The sequence below is a fragment of the Camelus ferus genome, chromosome 7 (assembly GCF_009834535.1).
Source record: "Camelus ferus isolate YT-003-E chromosome 7, BCGSAC_Cfer_1.0, whole genome shotgun sequence".
NCBI classification, from domain to species: Eukaryota; Metazoa; Chordata; class Mammalia; order Artiodactyla; family Camelidae; genus Camelus; species Camelus ferus.
This window is the reverse complement of record NC_045702.1, coordinates 31,485,765-31,508,264: the sequence shown is the minus strand read 5'-3', so window position 1 is coordinate 31,508,264 and position 22,500 is coordinate 31,485,765. Positions and strand designations below refer to the sequence as shown.

General features: G+C 35.3%; 1 protein-coding gene across 1 annotated transcript in view; it reads left to right on the top strand.

Annotated features, from left to right (window-relative positions):
- Window positions 1-22,500, top strand: part of FOXP2 (forkhead box P2) — a 235,259-nt gene that overhangs the window by 169,466 nt on the left and 43,293 nt on the right. Inside the window, 6 exon segments of the mRNA XM_032483657.1 lie at window positions 3,968-4,105; window positions 5,735-5,879; window positions 5,882-5,922; window positions 7,479-7,644; window positions 16,848-17,061; window positions 18,785-18,889. Coding sequence (XP_032339548.1) covers window positions 3,968-4,105; window positions 5,735-5,879; window positions 5,882-5,922; window positions 7,479-7,644; window positions 16,848-17,061; window positions 18,785-18,889 — 809 coding nt within the window.

Below are 22,500 nucleotides of genomic sequence, written 5' to 3'. Positions count from 1 at the left end.
GTTTGGGGAATTTTCGTTCTGTCAGTATAGTAAATACCAAGAGAGAATAAAAGAGAAATCTCCCAACCAAAGTTGACTGTGTTTCCTTTCTTCACTTTTTTTGCGGGGGGTGGGGGCGGTAATTAGGTTTATCTATTTATTTATTACTTTGGTGGAGAAACCAGAGATTGAACCTCATGCATGCTAGACATGCACTCTACCACTGAGCTATAGCCTCCCCCTCCTTTCTTCACTCTTGAAGATTTTAATTGATAGACTACAGTTTTCACTGGGACATCCATTTAAAACCAACTATTCCTTTTGATTTCATTTGGTAGCAGCATAATGTATTTTGATTTCTTCTACCCAACCAGACTTTTATTTGCCTTCTCACCAGAAAGTATCTGAGGTAAGTTCTCCCTCCCTTCTGTTACAATACATCTAAATTGTGGTAACCTCATTAGAATATTTGCATGAACAAAAGTATATATGTAGTGGAAAATATTTTCTTAAGCTTACCACCTAACTTGCTAAGGTATATATATTTTAGAAAGTTATCCACAGACTTTCAAATGTGATACTGGTTTTGCCTGTTAAATATTGATAAAGTAGCATAATCTTCAGAAATTTTTATGTACTCAGTTAATCTCTATTCATCTTTGACAGTGAATTCCTAGAGTAGTTTGCAGTAGCAGGGAAATGCAATGGGACAGTAAAAAAAGTGTTAAAGGAGGAATAAAGGAAATGTGTCGCTTAAAATGATTCACTTAAAAATGGAGTTCTGCATTTTGAAAATTATGAATTTCTAAACAAGACAAGTGGAGCAGTTTACACATAGCATGTAACTGACATTGTTGTAGGAAAACTAATTTTCTGTTTATTAAAATATTATAGATTTTTAGTGGCTGCTGATGTTTCATTTTGGATGAGCTTGTGTATATGGATTTAGAGATGATAGTACTGGCTTATTTGTAATGTTAGAAATCCCTCAGAAGTACACTTGTGCTTTTCAACATATTTAATTAATTTCAGTTTGTATTTTGTACATATCTGATGGAAGTAGAATGTTCAGTCAGTTGACTCTTTTTTTTTTTTTTTTTTTTTTTTTGAGCAGAGTAAGGTTTATTGCAGGGTTGAATAAGGAGGACAGGGTGGCTTATGCCCAAGAAAACTCCAAACTCCCCAAAGGGTTTCAGCAAAGCATATTTAAAGGCCGGGTGATGGAGGGAGGATCACAGGGTACATGATCACTCGTGTGCAATTCTCTGATTGGTTGATATTGAGGTAAAAGTTGGCTTCTTTCTCTACACGTCCTTCTGTCTGTATATTGTCAGTCTTAGATGACCATTTCCTAGAGGGTAGGCCAGAAACTGCTTAGAATTTGCACACCATCACATACCTGTGATATGTATGATTTTAGGATGACAGAATTGTGATGGTTATTTTTATGTCATAAGCTTTTAAATGTAAGGAAAATACAAGCCATTTTAAGAGTGAAAAATAATTTGTTTAACCATCGTGAAAGGGTTAATGAACCCTAAAGAATGCAAAGGTAGAAAACTTGCTTAAGTTTGCTTACACATCAAATCAGTTGTAATAGCAACAAGCTGTAGGGTAATATAATTGGTAGAAGGTGAAATCTGACTGTAAACTTACAGTGTATTATTGCCTACCTCCATTCATAAAACTTTTCTTATAAAGTGCATCTGTTATCAGTTACATATAAAATACCTTTACTTGTAGGTATAGAGGTAATTAAGTGAAAAAACTCCATGAGCTAAAAAGGGATAAGGGGCTATTAGGTGAGAGAAGGGTGGCAGGCTTCACATCAAATGTCAGACTTTCTAGAAGGTATAAATCTATATGGTGTATATAGCTATCTACATATGCGTAATTTAGCTACCTACTTATTTATCCCTTTATCTAGGTTAGTAGCAGCTTCTTTAAAAATGTAACGTCTGTCTTTCTCTGTTCCTTCATTTCAGTTTGATTCATTGTTATTTGGAGGTAAATGATTACTGGAAGAAAACTCATTTTTGTAGATAGATAATTTTTTCCCAAACTACTTGTTCTAACCATTCTTTTTTATTTATCAAAAAACAACTAAGTAGACTGGCCATTAAATTTTTAAACAGCTGAACACTTGGGCAAACTGTTGGGTCAATTAATTTTACAGCATACATTTATTTCAGAATGCCTTTTATTATGGTACATTCAAATACAGTAATCTGTAGGTATATCAATGTGTTCTAAAAAAATCCAGAAATATTTTTGAAAATCAGTTTTGAATTCCTTTCTGTTATTGTGATTCTCTTTCATGTTACAAAATTAGAACTAATTAATCCATATTTTGAGATCAACAAGGGATAGAAAGTACTGTTTCTTAGTATTAAATATGAGGGTTTTCTTTTTTTGAGAGAGAGAGCAGAATTAATCCACTCTGAATTTATTTTATATTTTCTCCTACTTTGTTTTCATTTTTAATTTCTTATTCCTTTATTACATAAAGGCCAGACTAGAAAAGTTTGAACTATGTTAAAAATGACTGTTAGGATAAATTGTTAACCATGTCTATTAATCTCTTTCTGTTTTCAAAGACACATATTCCAAGAATTGGCCCAAAAGTAGTGTTTATATAAATACTTGCTTTTATTTACAATGGAAGTGAATTATTTTTTCTATGAAAGAAAATGATTGCTTTTTCAAAGGTTGCAGACTCGGCGGGTTGACAAGTTGTTTGATTACTGCTGGTTAGTACAAGTGATGCCTTGGAATAGTGTGACGGCTGCAGAACTGAGTGGACACCTCAGGCTTCTGTGCCGGAAGCCTTCCTGTCCGCCTCTCCTGCTAGCCTCTGCCTGTCTGTCTCCACTCCTTCCTCTCTTTCTCTCAAACGTCCTCTCTGGCTTTTCCTAACTTGGTGTTTTCCTTGCTTCCTCTTTCTGCTCTGTTTCTTTCTCTCCCTCCTTATTTCCTTTTCTTTTTGACTCTTTAAAACTTTCAGAACTTTGAAGAGAAATGAAATGGTAGAAAGGACATTTTAACCAAAATACTTTAATTTTTCTTCAGCTTACTGAATAACCTTTGAGTAATCTTTAGATTTCCAAGACTCTCTGGTTTAAGTTTAGTTAGCTTGAAATAAGAAAATGTGTAAAGGAGAAGTTAGAATACTAGGCTGTGATTCCTTCTTTGAGAGGATCTTTTTGTAGGTATTTTCTGGAGATATCTAAGTAAATAAATAAATCTCCTACATGAGTTGTTACCTGTACTCATGTAGTAAAATGTGTAACTGTATGTATTTTTCTAGTACTATACATATTTTATGTATATATTAAATTGTGAAGATGGTGATTGTTTCATGAGTAAGTACACTGCCCATACATTCTTTTTTACTAGCTTTACTAACATATTTAAATGCATATTTTTCCAGTTATTCAATCTTTATTATATCTGTTTTAATCATACCTATAAACTAGTTCAAAAGGCTTTTTATTTATAGCATTATGACATTGATGAGATTATCAGTTATGAAGTATTGAGAAAACTGACATGTGATTACTTATTTCTTTTTTTTTAAACTTTTTTTAATTGATTTATAGTCATTTTACAATGTTGTGTCAAATTCCAGTGTAGAGCACAATTTTTCAGTTATACATGAACATACATACATTCATTGTCACATTCTCTTTCACTGTAAGCCACTTGTTTATTTCTAACTGTTGGTCAAAGCGACACATCTTCGCATAATACGTAAGAGGAGTAGAACATGAAGGTGGGATCTGATGAAATCTGATGCCTCTGGAAAGCTAGTGTCTAAATACTGTGGCACCTTAATATCACTATTAAAGAGTTAAATAGCATAATAAATATTACATACAAACTATTGGTCATCGTTGCTAAAGAATTTGTTAGGGATGCCGCGTGGCTGTGAAGTAGGTTACCAGACATCTGGTAACGCCCACGTCCTTCTCCTTCTGTCTCTGTCAAGGTGCCTGTGTCGGTGGCCATGATGACTCCCCAGGTGATCACCCCACAGCAGATGCAGCAGATCCTTCAGCAACAAGTCCTGTCTCCTCAGCAGCTCCAAGCCCTTCTCCAGCAGCAGCAGGCAGTTATGCTGCAGCAGGTAATGTGGGTTACCTGCTTTGGAGTGCTCACGGGGCACGGAAGGTGCGCAGCCGTGTCAACAGTGCCACGGGCACATGAGATCATTCTCCACTTGCAAGGCCAACCTGTCAGCATGCTAGAACATAAGTGTAACTTTCTCATGCACAGCTGCAGAGGAAAATTTAGATCCCTTGGCTTTCTTGTTACCCTAAAAGGTAAAGCCTGCGGTTCTTGTCATTCCTGAAAGAGAAATAGGGAGATGGTGTGTTGTATAGCGAAAGATTTTAAAAGGTTTATTTAGAAAAGGACAAGCACACCTCCAAGAACGGGAGGCGGGCTGATCCAAGGGAGGAAAAGTTGCGGTTTTTGTCTCCCCTTTCTCTCACACCCTCGCTTAGAGGCGGTCTCTTGATAGATTGACAGCTCTTGTCCCCGGAGTGCTTAGTCATGTTTGGCCCCTTTGCACATGTCCTTGCCCATGGCGTACACAGAAAAACCCATGGGCAGTGGGGTGCTAAACCTCAATGTTAATTATAATACAGTGCTAGCACTGGATCGTGTCCAGTTAAGTCCTTTCTGCTACCGCACAGTCGTGGCTATCGGATTCTAAGTGGTTTCTTGATGGCGCTCATTTAGAAGTAAAGTCCCTTTATGCTGGAGATGGGCACAATGCCATCTTCTGGACCCTCTCCTCCACCTATCTGCCTGGTGCCCCTCTTATCTCACTACCTAACATTCTTAAATGTATTAATGTCTGGAGTAAGAGCAGAAAGAGGTATAATTTCAACATAAGTCAACATTTCCATATTCAAATGATTAGGTGCATTTGATTTGTAGACTTTCCCACAAAAGTGCAGAGAGATCTACCGATAATTGTTGATTTAAAATTCGTGACACTTCAACACTCCTTTTAGTGTAAGTATGAAATTGGAACTGGCCATTTTGTTACAAAGGGAAAGTAACCAAAATACATTCAGAATTTAGAAATTAGAACAAAGTGAAGCAGCTAAGCCACTAATCTAATGAGATTTATCTTTCGTAAATAAGAAAACTAATGTTCCTAATATGTACGCTGTTGGAGCCTCAAGTGTGTATGAAGTGGACATTCACCTGTAGACGTACTTACCAGGGAGAAATTATCGTGCTTTACCTGAATTCTTAGAGATTTACTTTGCTCTGTTCTATGATGATGACCACAGGCCAGTTGCTTATATTTCTAAGACGTTCTTCTGTATATCTGATGAATGGCAGTTGTTTCCCAGTAAGAACTGGACAGCATGGTTGTATGTAACTCTATCAATGGTTTTTATAAACAGGAGAGTAGAACCTATTTCTGTGTGTTCCTGGGACTGCAGATATAATAATTAAGAGTGTTCATTTGGCTCTGGCCCTTTAGAAGACAGATCCTCTATACCCTTTTGTTTGGGAGATTTTGGATTCTGGACTGGAAGTTTTCAGAGCTGCCTTCGGGGGAGAGGGAGGGAGTCTGTAGATTGTCTCCTTGAATCCAGTGCATATTTGCTGTTGTTGTTCTCGGGAGGTGAATCTTAATGGAGACTCTACCCCGTGCCAGTCTAGAAGGGTTTAGGAGATTTATACTACATGAAACTTTTGCCTTTATTTATTAAAGTCAAAATGGTTTATTCAGCAACAACTACAAGAGTTTTACAAGAAACAGCAAGAGCAGTTACATCTTCAGCTTTTGCAGCAGCAGCAGCAGCAGCAGCAGCAACAGCAGCAGCAGCAACAGCAGCAACAGCAACAGCAGCAGCAGCAGCAGCCGCAGCAGCAGCCGCCCCGCCGCCGCCGCCACATCCAGGAAAGCAAGCAAAAGAGGTAGGGTCTGGCTGGCCCTGCCTGCGCAGAAGAGCGTGAGGCTGGGAAGGGCGCTGAGAGGCGAGGGCAGTCTGAGATCGCCCCATCACCCGGCTTTTGCCGTCAAAGATGCATTATTACCCGTTGGCACGGAGCTTTTAATAACAGTGACAGTAGAACCCTCCTGCTCTCCTTTCTTGTAGCATGGGACTTGGGAGTTACAATCCAGTGCTGCTGTCCGTCGCCCAGTGTTCACTAATGAATCACAGCGTACAAAGCGCGAGCTGTGTGGTGGACAGAGTACTGATTGTCTTGTACTCACCGAGAATCTAAGTTGGTGAGGGAACCTTATTTTTCTCAGTGGTGCAGCTCAGAGAACATGCATGCAAATTTAGCCTGTTGTTGGTTGGGGTGGGAGTGGGGTGTGGGGGGAACCGGGGGAGAAACTGGTTGAGCGCAGATTTCAAAGTCACAGGCCCCTGATTAATGAACTGCTACTGTAGGTTTGGAGTGGTGAGTAGAAAGTTACAGTTTGATATGCTCATAAATCAAACTGACAAGCTGGCTTCTCTGGCCGAGCTCGCACTTGTCAGCAAACTGCATCAAATATAAACATAATACAAACAAAACATGTTGAAGTAGTTAAATTGATCAGCAGGTATCAGAGCCGTTGTCTTCAAGCTGCCCATTATGCAAACTTACAGGAAACAGTTTTGACCCCCTGAGGCTTTGTTTCTGTTTGGATTTGTGAATAGAATTTCAGACAGCCATCAACTACAGAATAGCAATTGCTCCCTTATTTCTCTGGAGGCTTTGGGCAATCCACATGACTTGCTCCATTATGCAGTCTGTTTTCCAGTGAGCGCATCAGAAGTTTCTCTTTTCCCCAAACTAAAAAGGAAAGGTCTTCCACAGCAGCTTGTCTCCCTCTGAAGTGTGACTGCCTGCTCATACCCTCCCGAGTCCAGAGAACTCTGGTTTGTCTTGCAACGCCTCACAAAATTGGAAGTTATACTTTTCCTTATAATAAGGGCACTTTTTTTTTTTTGGCCTTGAACATAATTCCACCTTTAATATATTCCAATAAGAAATGAGAGGAAGAGAGAGAGCTAACAGGCCTGTCCTATGAAGGCTACATCCCAGTTTACTAATAGATCACTGGAGACCACAGTCATGGACTTCTGCAGATCAAACTTATTCAGCTGGAAAAAAAAAAGTGTGTTGTTGAAGTTGACTGTATCTGCAAAGCGTTATTCTTTTAGCCTAGATAAATTTATTATCATCTGCAATAAGCCCATTTTTTAAAAGTCTGAACCTTTGTCATATACTTTCTCTAGACCCTATTCCATCCTGTTTTAATGCAAGTTCCTTGGTTCTCTGCTGCTGTGTTAATATTTGAAAGAAAAGCAACAGACAGTCTAGAACTTGCTCACATTCTGCCCTTGAATTTTGACTATGGGATGGCAGTTCACAAACTCACGGGGCAATGAAAGGAGCATGCATTTCTCTGTGTGAGAGCTGTTTGCCCAGACTGTGTTCTCTGCTGTTTACTGGGTTGGGTTTTCTGACACCAGCAGCAGCAGCAGCAGCAGCAGTTGGCCGCCCAGCAGCTTGTCTTCCAGCAGCAGCTTCTCCAGATGCAACAACTCCAGCAGCAGCAGCATCTGCTCAGCCTTCAGCGTCAGGGACTCATCTCCATCCCCCCTGGCCAGGCGGCGCTTCCCGTCCAATCGCTGCCTCAAGGTACATAGAAAACATGGCCAGCACTTCATTTCCAATGTTGCAATTTCTACTGCTGCATGGCCTGTCTACCTTATACTTGAGAAATTGTGTTTTTATGACCTTCATGTTTATTGTTAAAACATGATTGTTAACATGGTTGCGTGACCCATTTTCTTGAGACTCAGAAAATTTCACGATACACTGCTTTTTAAGTGTGTAGTAAAACTGCTTTCAAGTGTTGTATTAGATATTGAATGAGTATTTGTTAGTCTTATGGAAGAAAGTTTATAAGGGCAACACAATTCAAGGTACTGAATTCAAGCTGTTGAGTATACACTGAAGATCTGCAGGGAATTGTATTAGTAGGAAGGCTAACAACACTCCATTGAACATAAGTGAGCGGGTATACGTTTTGGTGGACAACTGATAAGGAAAAGATAGACGTTCCTAATCTTCACTCTGAAACCCCTTTCTAGAGGGCATATTCCAAGTTATACTTCGGAGAGGGCCCCATCATACACCCTGGGACCAAATTGATCCTCTTTTCTCTAAAATTACTGTTGCCTATGCATGCACTATATTGTGAATTACAGCTTTAAAAAGCTGTCAGTTGTATTCTTACTTGTTTTCCTGATGAGAAAACTTTGAATATGCTTTGATAATTAAATAATACAATACCATACAAAAATATAGTTGTATATATTCATCATTTGACTCTCAACTTTTGGGAAACGAAAGAGTTCTAAGTTGAAAACAGAAAAAGAATGGTAAACAAAATGGTTCTTTGTGTGCTGAAATTCTTGCAACAGGTGAAAGTCATGTATCTATAAACTTTGTAAAAATATATTCTAATTCACATTTGATTTTGTTGGAACAAACTTTAATCCAAACGAACTCAAGTTACTTGTATTTGTTTCAGAGAGGCTCACGTTGTAGTACTTGCTGTGCATTTTCCTGACTCTCCAGGCTACCCTGAAGAAAATCAAGAACAATTAAATATACAAAAATTTTAATTAGGCAAATAAAAAGCAGTCTTTAAATGCACATAAATATTGCTTTGGGCACATGAAATTAAAAATACCATGGTAAATGTTTTTCTATTTACTTATCAAATTACTGTTCCCATGGCTTATTTTTCCCAGAATTCCTCTTTCACTTGACTTCATATCCTCTAATTTACCTGATTCAATCACTGCTAGGAAATCAAGAAAGGTAAAGTTTCAATAGTGAAAGAAAAATAAGGCAATAAACCCACTTTTCCATGTCATTCCAAAGAGAATTTGGATAAACCATAGTGTCACCATAGCAATGAATTTCTATTCACAAATAACTGTTCTTTGGAAAAATAAATACAACTTGAGGACAAAAGGAAGCAATAAGATTAAAAAAGTGAAGGTGTGTATAAATTCAGTGTAAACATGGATTTCTTTGTCAGAACTATACTAAAACAGAAGCAATAAATTTATGTCATTGACCTTTTTTTAAGTAAAATTTGAGCAAAGTCTATATTTAGGATCTGTTTTTTGTTTTATGTTTTCTCTCTTCAATAGAAAAGCATGATTTTATTTGAATAAAACATTCAAACACACATTTCAAGAAAGTTCAAAGAGATGTTCCTAGGAACAAAATGTGACTTATTTGAGATATGTTTGTTAAACTATATTATTCCAAAACAAGCATACAAGGAAATTTATTATTCTATAACCATGCTAATAGTTTTCAAATGACAATTTTCTCTTATTTCGGAGCTTTCTTTTGATAGAATGATCTCCTTTTTTCCCTTCTATTTGTTTTTTTTCTCTCTCTCCTTCCAGTTTTATTCAGATGTACTTGACGTACAGCACTGTGTAAGTTTAAGGTGTACAGCATGATGCTTTGACTTACATGCATCATGATAGGACTGACCTAGAACACTGTGTTAGTTCTTGATGCTGCCCAACCTAGCAACTCGCTGTTCTCGCCTCTACAAAAATGATCACCGCTTATTTTCTTCTATTTGTATTCTCTATTTGTATTTGAATGGAGAACACTGAGGCAAAGGAAGTAAATCTGAAAACATACCTGGGTTGGAGCAGAAAATGTACATTTTAAACAAAAAAGATGGAAGTCATCATCATGTTTTCAACTGTTTAAATGAATGTGTGAAAGGGGCACTGTGGAAACCCATCAGCCAGACACAGGCGGAATGTGTCAGAGAAAGCAGCTACAGTAAAGGAACATATGCATTCTTAGTGCTGTTCTGGAATCTCAGAATTAGAGTAGGAGAAAGTGAAAAACTAATTGCTAGATAATGTAAGCCCTAAATCATTTCTGCCTCAGTTACTGGCATCAGTTCCTCAGTTCACTTTGTATCAGGTTTTTGGTTGGTTGATTGTTTAGCCACTAGTAATGGCCTTACGAAAACCAAACAGGATTAATAGGCAAAGATGATACTCTCATTGTATCGGTAAAAATATGCTCTATTTGAAATATTTATCCCCCGATTTAACACAGCTTCCTTAGAATACTTTTAAAGTTACAACTTCTTTCAACTATATGTGTATGAGAATCAGATGGAAGTAACAAAATTATAATTTTGATAAGAGTAGATTTACAGACATTTTTCTCTGTATTGCGAAATGATGCAATGTTGTATTTTATCATTTTAAAGTAAGATATTTTAAATATTAAGCATTTAAAGTTATCATGAAAATTACTATAACATTGGATTTTAATGTAAAATAGGCAACGAAATTACAGTCTCTAAATATGTATATAGGTATACAGAAGTTGAATAAAAAAGGATGGGTTTTTAAGTCAATCTCAAATAAAATACTGATTTAAAGCTATTTAATACATAGATACTGTACTTTATATATAAACTAGTAATTATTTAGTGACACATTTTCATGACTCAGTACCATTGTCTACAAGTTAAAAAATAGGAAGTTACTGTGACATGCAGTATAAACTTTGGTATGTTTTTGACATAAGATGGAAGTCAGTGCATCCCAATACACAATATAGTCACAGGTTTAATATTACCACGGGGACTGAAAAACTAACTTAGGAATAATGAAATGCATAAGGGGATATTCAAAATATGTTGAGTTAGTTTTTGAGAAAATGTAAATGAGATAGATGGAGATTAGATTATATCATAATTCCAACTGTTATAGAGTTGTTTAGTGTATTAACATGCATATATTAAAATGGATTTAATTCTGTTTAGGCCATATGTGTTTAAAAAAGTTCTGTTTGTCAATTCTATGTATGTTGAGGGAAGACTTAAAAGGAGAATGTCAACTTTGCTGCATTAAATTTCATGATCGAGAAAACGGAGAAATCATTGTTTTTGTAATGGAATAACAAACTGTAAAAATGCAGCCTGGAAAAAATTTAATACTAAAATCATAGTAGGAATTTCTTTTATATCAGATGTATTCCTGTTCCTTCTTTGGTGGAGATGTTTGCTTTCGGTCTTAAGTTTTAGCCAAATAGCTATTTTTACTTCTGTAATTCAGCATTTAGACAAAATGTGTATTTGATACACCTCTCATTGAATATCCATTTTAAAGTTGGGCATTATACCTACAGGTTATAGTAAGCCCTCACACAGATCAATACAGATCAGTAAGATGTTAGATTTGGCAAATTACAAATGAACACTTGGATCTCTGAAGGAGAGCCCCAAAACTGGAATAATGGTTGCCACTGGAGAGGAGTAGTGGGGACCAGAGTTCAGGGCTGGTGGGGAAATTCAGTTTTGCATTGAGTCCCCTTCTCTGTGATTTAATTATTTTAGCCATGTGTGTATACAGGTTTTTCAAAATGTAAAATTTAAGATGAAAAGTGAAAATTAATGATAATATTTCAGTAATTCAAAGTACTGAATATCAAATTGGTTCAGTAAAATATATGAATAATACAAATACTTCTACTAAAATTTATTTTTTAATTATAAGTAACCCTAGAAAAGAAGCAGAGTACTATTAAATAAGTTAATTAAAAATTCACACTAGACTTATTTTACATCATAATGTATTAAAATTATGTATTTAATATTAATTAATTACTGGACATAGACAATTAAGGGCGTAGAAAGAATCTTTTATTTTTGAGTGTGAAAAAGCTGTACATGTAATTTTTAACCAATAAATGAAGCCACTGAAGCTTTTAAACCTTGTGTGCCCCAAGGATGTATAATCTAGATATAAATTAGCAAATTTTCATTAATTCTTAACACAGCGTTTGGCACCCAGTAGTTACTCTACAAACTCTGACGCCAGAATTAAAGAATTATTATTTAATTGCTTTATCTGTGATATCAGACACAATTTGGTTGGGAATTCATCTTTTTATTCTTTCAACTCCTGGAAAACAAACCTTTAATGTTTATTTGTAGGCAGTGAATAGGAACAAGCCCAAGTCATCATCCAGAAGTAGAACAGGGTTTCTCAGTTTTTTGTAGGCACGGAATTTTTAAGTTACATAATTATAAAACTTTTGGGCAGTAGTATTGTATGTATATACCCTTGAAATACGTTTTTAAGGAAAACCGAATAATTTTCACTTAAGATTGGAAGTTGAATATTATTCTATGATGCTCTAGTCCACGGATTCCCAAATCGTGCTTGCCACGACACCAGTGTTCTGGTCAATTGAACAGCTCTTTTAAGTAATACTCATTGAGCTTTCACTCACTGCTGGCACTCGTCCAGGCACTGGGGCTAGAGCTGTGATGAAAACAGACCTCAGTCCCTGCCATCATACAACTTCCACTTTGGTGTAGAAGACACAACAAATCAGTCAAGTAAAATACACAGTGGTAACTGCTAAGGAGAAAAATTAAAAAGCAAGGATGGGAAAAAATAAAGCAACTATAGGAAATGGGAGGAGTTGAACTTGTAGACCAGTTGATCAGGGAAGGAATCCTGGGAAGGGGATGTGTAAGTAGTGACCTGAGAATGTGATGGAGCCCAGTCAAGTGTTAGCTCTTGAGCAAGTTACTTAGCTTTTCTGTGCCTCAGTGTCTTCATCTCGAAAATAAAATAATGATAGTAATAATAATAATAATAATAATAATAATAATAATAATAATAATAAATAATTAATAATAATAATAGTGGTTTGGGCATTACGTTAGTTAATAAAGTATGAAGCATTTCAAAAAGTTACTGGTATATCAGAAGCCCTGTATAAGTATGTGTTAAATAAAACAAAGAAACTGCTAGAGGCATGAGATGGGGTCAGAGGAGCTGTGTAAACAGGAGCTTAGTTTTGAAAATGTAAGATCTGAGAATCTGGTAGAGTGATAACAGAGTGTCACGTAGGCAGCCTGCAATGCAAGAAAGGGGCCTGGGCTGGAGATCACTTGATGAATCCTAAGCCTATACCTGTTATTTAAAACTGAAATAAATTAGTGTAATTGTAAAAATAATTTTTTTTCTTCAGACATATTTGCAAAATACTGAGTTAGAAAAAGAGATTCAAGTTTTCTTTGTTATTAGACATCTCAGAACTTTTTCACATGCTAACATGAATCACAGGTATCCAAGATCTAGCCCACAGTCCTCTGAGGCCTCTTAGGTTAACAGCATTTAAAAGAGTACTGTTTCATAGAACACAGTTTAGGAAATGCTGAATTTGTTATATTACTGCCTGAAAAAATAAATTCTTGCAAATCATTAAGATGTAAAAATTCACACAACTTTCAAAATTGTACAAAGTTAATTGGCTAGTTGTTTCATATTCATAAATAGTTTTGTATCCATAGAAAACAGCTAAGCAAGTTGGAGATGTGAAAAATTTCTCATGAGCAACATGACAGTTTATTTTAAAATTTTTTTCCTCCAAATTATACGCACAGTGGAATCATCCATGGAACTTCAAAAACTACTGATGCCTGTGTCCTGCCTTCAGAAATTATGTTTTAACTTCTTTGGGCTGTGGTCAGAGCATTGGAAATTTTTAAAAATCCCCAGGTAATTCTAATATGCAGACACTTTGGGGAGCCACTCTTACTAACAGGAATCTCTTTTTGACATTGTTTATTCTCTGTCCCTTATCTATGATATTTAAAATATTTTCAAATTAAATATTTAAAATATATAAATATTTAATATTCAGGTGGTCAATATTTTTAAAATATAATATTCTTTTTATTAAGGGTCATTACTTGGATGGCAAACACGTTATTTATCAAATGTTTATGTGCCTACTATTTGTTACCATATCATTGTGGTATCATGGTGATACCGCTAATTTTCAATGCAAATAAATAATAGAATTCTACTTTAGAAGGTAAGTGGATACTTAGGTTAACTAAGTTATTACTAAAGTCCACAAACTAAATTATTAATAACATCTTTAACTGGTACATAGTCTCAAAAAACACCTAAGTGTCTATAGCCAAAATACAGTATATAGATTAGCTTCCTAATCTGTTAGAATCAACTAGTACCATTTATAACTTTTTAGACACTGACCTTACAAGAGAGCTCGTAAGTACTATGCCCTTTAAGAGTCACAGAAGTGGCACATGGAAATCAAGATGTCTTCTAGAACTGCATGAATCCGTTTTAATCAATTAAATCAACAACTATTTATTGATCACATACCAGGCACTGTTCTAGGCTCTGGGGGTTATACCAGTAAAATACGAAATCCCTGCTTTTGGTAAATGGTGGAGGGATACTAATGAAAACAAGTAAGAAAAACAACATAGTTTAGAGATTAAAATAGAGGGAGGTGATAGGGAGTGAGAGAAGGCAAGTGGGGAGGGGCTGTGGTTGATAGTGTGGTCAGAGACCCCATCAGAGGAGGTGACCCTTAGACCATCTGAGTGACAGGAGGGAGGAAGCCAGGGGAAGATTTGCAACCAGAGTGGCCTAGGCTGTGGGAGCTGCCGGAGCGAAAGCTGGAAAGGGAGCCAATGTTTGATGCATTCGAGAAGCAGCAGAAGGCAGGTATAACAATGAAATGGAGAGAAGGAGCAATGGATGAGGTCAAAGAGGCAGGCAAGAGCCAGATAATGAATGCAAGCACCTCATAGGCCACAGGAGGGTGGTTTTTTTTTTTTTTCCTTGTTTTGTTTTGTTTTTTAAAGTGTTCTAGAAGGGCAGTGGAGGCTTTGCCTGGGAAGTGCTGTGACTTAACTTACCTTTAAAGAGATAAATTCGCGCTGAGATCTGAAGAGTGAATTTTACACAGGCAAGGTGAAAACAGGAGGACAGTCAGGGAGCTACAGCAGCGGTCCAGGCAGGAGTTGACAGGGGAGCAGAGAAGCAGCGGCTGAGGTGCTGAGACATCTGATGCCAAGGGTGCGCCAATGCTCTCACAGAAAAGGAGCTGCTAACGCAGTTTTGCTGTTAGGACACCTGACACATCAAAAAATGACAGTCAGGAAAGTTTCAGAATCCTAGGTTAAAGCTGAATTGAAGCAATAATTAATAGTCTGTATGGAAATCGTTGCCTGTGTAACAGAAATACCTTTATTAAGTCATCTTTTTCTTTATAGAAAAAAATCGTTTTTAACAACTTTGTAAACTGGAGTTATCCTGTCTTTTCTTTAGTCTCAAGCTACGTCTTAAAATCTGGAGGAGCTAGAATCATCAAAATGATAGCTTTCAGTGAAGCTGACTGTATGAAATTGTGATAGGCAGAGCAATTTAAGGTTGCTGCTGTGATGAAGAATTTGACCAGAAGTTATGTTTGGAACAGTGAGGGTTCTTCTGTTGCTAGGGGCTACTTACCACTATGTCTAGATCAATGATTTTTCCACTTGCAGGGGTCGGGGTGAGAGGGCTCCCCTTACCTTCATATTCTGTTACCTTTCCCGAGTCTCCCCTGCCTGTTCCATCCCACTTCACCCCCATGCGCCTCTCCATTGATCAGCATCACTGTGGCATCTGGTGTGTGTGTGTGGTGGGAGGAGGAGGGTAGGTTGATTAGTGCTTCCATCCTTACAGTTGATGTTGTAGCTGAACATAGTAATAAAGAATATAGATTTGGGAGCCACGGGGCATCAGGTTTGAATTCTGCCCACTGGTTTTGAGCGTAGTGATTGAGGCTGTGTATTTAATCATCCTGAGCTTCCATGTACCTGTAAAATGTAATGATTCCTAATTTTAGGTGAGGTCAACTGAGATTATGAGTGCAAAGCATCAGAATATAGGAGATGCTCAATAAATGATAGCATTTATCATTACGAGTACACTTGCTCCTATATATCTTTATCCAGTTGTTTTCATATATTTAATAAAAGATTTTAGGAGCAAAGACTGCCTGGATTTAAATCACAGCTTTATCACACGTAAGCTTTGTGACCTAAGCTATATTTTTTATCCTCTCTCCCACTTTGCTTCCTTATCCATAAATTAATTGGTTATAATAAAAATATCAACTCCATTGGATTGTAGTAAGGAATAAAGAACATAAAGTATGCAAAGAATTTATGAAGGCACTGTACTTGGCACATATAAGTATTATTTTATAAGTCAAATCCTGTAAACTCAATTCCTTATTTTGAAATTACAGTTAGGATTGTACCTAGTTTTTCTATTTTCATCCCTCATAAATCAGGTAAATTTGCATAATCTGAACCAGGGAGTTTAAAAAGAGTAGTTGATTTATTCTATTGGTCATGAAATGAAGGAGAAATTTGGATATTAACTACCTAATTGATCCATGTAGGTAGGCATATTGGCTTATTCGGGCCCTTGGAATGAAATTCAGTTATTTCCTTTGCCTCTCTGAGAAAGACCAAAATAACTAGATAATTGGCAAATCTGTTTTACTTTTGAGTTGAGCGTCTCCTGTTTTCCCCTGATTGTTTCCCTCCTTATTTCCTTTTTTTTCATTTCTTTCAAGATGTGTTATTTCCAAATGTACTTGTCTTTCAGTTCCTCACTGATAAAAACTTAATACTAGCAATAAGTAAAAGCTACTGTTACAAGTTGAATAGTTTAATTTTCAGATGGAACTTGCTGTGTTTTTTTCTATTAATATACGATGTTATTCCCAATACTATTATTTCTAATACTGTTCTTGAATCGGTAGTCTTTAGTAGATAACTGATTATTCAGGGAAAAGCTATGGTGCTGATGGTGTAAAGTGATTAATTATTGTATATTAATAATTCTGATAACATCACTTTTGTTGTTGGCATTAATCCAGTAACAATACTAAGCTCATTATACGAACTTTACTTTGTTATATTAGTGGGGCTTTCTTTCATTTTATAGCTGGCTTAAGTCCTGCTGAGATTCAGCAGTTATGGAAAGAAGTGACTGGAGTTCACAGTATGGAAGACAATGGCATTAAACATGGAGGGCTAGACCTCACTACTAACAATTCCTCCTCGACTACCTCCTCCACCACTTCCAAAGCATCACCACCAATAACCCATCATTCCATAGTGAATGGACAGCCTTCAGTTCTAAATGCAAGGCGAGACAGGTAAATCTCATGAGATTTGTTCTACATCTATCACCAAATTTTACTTTCACCATTCATAAAACTGAAAATAATAATATGTACCTAACAGAGGCAGAATGTATAGAACAACAAATTAAATAGAAACCTTTAGATGATCATATATTATTTTCATTAGGAAAAGAACTGTTCAAATACCAGAATTTTGATGGATAGAGTCAGGAATTTCCTGAAGAAAGTTATTTTTAAATAAGTATGTGTGGAATTATTGTGTCAATAGATTTTTATGGCTGAGATATTGTGCATAACCTGATTGCTAAAATGAGAACATTTTTACCATTTTAAAACTTATGAACCGGTTTCAAATAATTAAAGATGTATATATGACCCCCTTACTATATGTTACAAATGGACTTAGAAATCAGAATAGATATAAACACAGGCATAGTAAACCAGAAGATAGAAGATCTGGTTTGCCTTTTTTATTTTTATGACATGATGGAATTACAATAAAATTGAACTTATGGGAGTTAACTTTCTGAATAAATTGGACTGAAAAGTCATAAAGAAAAATTATTTGATTTCCATTACCATCAATGAGTACATTATATTAGGTAAATTTTCACCTTACTGGTTTTTTTTAGTTGTGTAAAAACTGCCTTTGTAAAAGGAGCACTTATGTACTTTTTGGTCGATTTAGTTCTATTTACTCAGGCATATGGTTATCTAATCAAGTCCTTTAATATACTTTATATAAAATACAGAAGCCAAAGTATTACTCAACATGAAAAATATCTTTTTAAAAGATGAAATGTAAGTGTTGGATTTCTTAACAGAGTGGCTTAGTCTCCCATGATGTATAGCTGTAAATGTCACATTTAACTGTAGTGGATTGATAGTGCTCTGTTTTGTAATATGAATACCTGCTTAGCTGCAACAGACTCTCATACAAATATTTTTTCAAAGAAACATATTTAATTGCAGTACAGTTTAAAATAGAATGCTATAATTTGGTGATGTTTTTGGTCTTCCTTTGAACATCATGCATATTTTTCTTGTGAGCTTTCATTATTATAAAATTGTATGCCTTTGGATGCTTTCACGCTGTTGTTTTAATTGAGAGTAATTTGATGATTATATATTTCAGAAGTTGGTTGATGTCTCTTGGATCTGTCTATCTGATACAATACTCACTTATCAAAAGTCTTTGATAATTATAGAAGGAGAGAGCTAATGAAGACTGTTTCAAAGTAGAATTTTTTAATCAACTGTAACTAGCAGATATATATATATGTGGTTCGCACATAAATATTAAACAATTTAAATGATTCTAAAGGTCCATATATAGTCTCTAAAAAGAACATTTCAAAATTCTGATGGTGATTTTCCTATTACTTTCTTAAAAACAGGTTTTTTCTCTGGACCACATACGAATATCTATTTTTTATTTAGAGGTAAATGTTACATTAAGGTCATATGGCAGGATTAGCATATGGTATTATACAGTCCTCTTAGTTTTTCATCCTTTATTAACAGTCATCTTTGGCTCTATTTCTCCTCTAATTGGAACATCATCTAGCCTTGGCAGTTGAACTATTCAATAGAACGATTAAATTTTTCTGACTGCTCTGAGCTGAATTGACCTGTTTTGACCTGTTTGTCGCTGATCGTAACCTGACAGGCGCTAGCAGCCTGCAACGATTATGGCTTTTTGAGATGAATCTGACGCCGTGTTCTTTTGCTACAGCTCGTCACATGAGGAGACTGGGGCCTCTCACACTCTCTACGGCCATGGAGTTTGCAAATGGCCAGGCTGTGAGAGCATTTGTGAAGATTTTGGACAGTTTTTAAAGTAGGTTTTGTTTTTTTTTTTTAACTTTTTTTTAGGGGAGGGGGTGGATCACATGGGAGTTTTAGGCAGGTAGTTAAATAAACAAAAGGAAGCTGCAAGAAGGAAGTCAGAGTCCATTCTAAGACACGCTGTAAGTTTTCTGTGCGTTCCAACAAGTGGGTTAGCAGAGTCAGGCTAAGAAAGTTAATTCTTCATCTTTATCTTTTCATGAGACTATTTTATAAATCATCCAGTAAAGGTTTTTGAATCAATGAAAAATAGTAGCCTACTATAATTGTGTCATTAATGTGTCATTAATAATTGGAAGACATGTTTGCAGGATTCACTTAAATTTCAAGGTTTCAAGAAAAATTTCCAGTAAAATTATGCGAGAAGTCATATTATATATATATATATATGCATATATATATATATGCAAATATATATATATTTAAGCAAAAGACACATTTTGAAGGTTTATTTTTATTACAGACTTTATATTTCTTACTTTAAATAATGATATTTAATGTTTACATTTAACAACAAGAATACAAAACTGAAAGTTAATAGTAACTAAAATATTAAGGTAAGCATAATTTTCTCCATTGTTACTTGTTGCCCTGAGAATCATAAAGAAACATGCATGGCCGTATGTTTGTAGGATGGAATATATGACTTCTCTAGCTTTAAGTAAAAACTTTCTGTATCCTTAAAATCTTCATACAGTGATAATTTATTTTTTTAATTCATAAGAGGTTCTTTTTCAAATGAGAATATGCATCTTTCATGAAACATTTTCCACATGCAATTTCAGTATATGAGAGATCTAAACAGAGAGCACCAGATAGGTTTATGGAGATGAGTAACTTCACAGGCTGAGACTCTCATGTTGTCATGGAGCAGCTAACAGGGTGAATGAACTGTTTCATGCTTCATCAACAATTAAGTTAATTAGCTCATTTGAAATTGCACTGCTTTGTTGCCAGGATGTTGGCAGAAACATCAAAAAGATGTGTTTACAAATGGTAGACTACAGGGTATAGAGCAAAAGCACCTTAACAACAAGGCACAAGTACTTGGCATCATAATAACTTTATAACTGAATTACCGTGAGACTTCCACAAGGATTTTTTTAACCTTTTTTGTTTGTTTCTGACCAATTAAAAGAAAACATGCTTTCTATATTACTATGGATTTTGTAAGTGGCCTTAAATGAAAATTTGCACTCCTGTTATCCAAAACAGCTGTGCGCTTCCATGTTGTTGGGTAGGAAACTGATTCAACAGTTCCAAGCACTTAAAATTTTAGGTAACTTTACTACAGTTTTCCTTTCTAAGAAAAACATTTTCTAAGACAAAGACAGAATATAGGGATAGTAAGTCTTTAAATAACTCATCTCATATTTCTTCATTTGAATATATTAGTCCTTGTTAATATGTTGTATTCTTCCTTATCATTAAGATTACTTACAGGACTCATACTATTTCTTAAGTATGGCAGTGTAAGCCATAGAACTAGCTCAGTACTCAGACATTTTATTGCTCTAAGTTGTTGTATTTGACAAAATTCAAAATAAAGAAACAACATATGTCTTTTCTTCAGTATGCTTTCCTTTGTAGCACATAGAAAGGAGCATTTTTATTCATCTCAAATACTTATCCATAGTTTTATGACTACCAAGCTTATAAATATGAACTCTCATTTTACCTTCAATGGTGCTTTTTCATACTCATGCTAGTAATTTTTTTAAAACTGAAGAAGTTACAATTAAAAAAAATTGCCTTTCAATTACGTATCAACTTTGGTTCCAAAGACTGACCATTTTTCCAACCCATTAACTTTATAAGGATGACAGAACAAATGACAGTAGATTTTAAGGCCTTTCTTTTAGTCCATTTTTGTTGGTAAGCTTAGATTCTCTAAGTCAAAGATCTGTGATAAATTCTGTTAATAGAGCTAATGCCATTATACTGTACTGAAATTAAATAGTGAGTAGACATATTTCCATACTGGTATTGTCTTTTTCTTAAAATGTGTGGGAAATTTGAAGATAAATTAAATAATATGTCTTATTAAATTAATTTCAGTCATTCAGAAAAAAAAGTCGATTTAATGTCTGTGGAAAGTGAATTAAAGAAATCACCGCTAATACAAATTTTCTTGGAAAGATTTGATTTTCGTTTGTACTAATGGAGAGAATTGAGAGTCTTGAGGGGAAAAAAATGTCAGACAAGTCAAAAAGCTGTAAAAGATTTTTAGCTCTCATTTTATTTGTTTATCCATTCTCCAGAAACTTTGTGCCCAGTGTTTATTGTACACATTTTTTGAGAAAATACTATTGTGGCATTTTTATTTAAAATGCACTAGAAATAAGTGGTATAGCTTGAGCTGTACTTTGGTATCAGACAACTTATTATCCATTGGTCTGAAAGCAAAGGAAACTATCCATTATTACTCTTTAGCCTACATATGTTTAATAACAAAGGACAGTAGATAACGTATTGAGTCTCAAATTCCCTTTCTCACATTACATCCCCAAATAAACTGCTAAAATTCCTCTATTTTTGCCCAGCATCAAATGAAAAGCCACCAGAGGACAGTTGCTTATGAATAACATATATATTCTTATCCATGTGAATATATATGTATACATATTAATATTCAATTGAAGTATTTTTTCTATTGAATAAAAAAGTTAAGTTAGAAACTATTATTCATAACAGCAAAGGTGAAAATAGAAAAATAAAAGATGAAGAAGAAAGTCTAGACTAAAAAGGTGTTTAGGAAAATTTTTGAATTTTACTGGAAAGTAGGTGTTGACAGAAGCTAACCATTTTTCTGACCACTAATTGAGGATCTCATGAGATCACTAAAAGCATTTAATACTAGTTCTTCGTTACTGTCTTACAAACGTCAAACTGTAATAACAGCCGGCAAAACTTTTGCGTAGTTTCTCTGTAGAATTATTTTCATTCTGTTGGCCCTCAGTCAGCTTGAATGGATTGACTTTTAGAGTATAAACCCAAAGGTTTATAATATAACATTCAAGTTGGCAGACAAGTGTTCTTGAACCTGAATGTGCAGGAGTCAGCAAACAAAGCATGGTATGAGATACAAAGCTGGAAATACTTTTTGAAGAAAGGCAGAATGGTTAGTGTCAATAAATTATCAGGCTATTAAAAAGTAATTAGTTGATGAACATACGTGATTAGGTTTATTACAAAGACTCAAGTTTTAAGGTTTGACACAGTATGAAGAGCAATAGAAAAGACGGAGGAAACAGAATAGTTTAATTAGTGGAAAGTTGTTATCTTTTTTTTCTTGCAGCTGACTACTCTCAAAATTAAGCTCTTACTTAGTGTGTATTGTCTATTTCTTTGTCTTTGACTAGGCAGCATGGCTACAAAATTATGACCTCAAGAAGGCATTCTTTGAACTTGTCAGAATGTTGTTTCTTTTGGTGACAGTGCCCCCATCTCTCAAAACTAAGGCATCTCACATAATCAGCTAAATGAATAGTGACAGCTAACATTTTGTATTTAAACTCCTGTCAGTGTTTAAACATAAAAAGCTTGATGCAAAATAAATCAAACACCAGTGATATGCAAGTGAAACATTTTGTTAAAACAGTC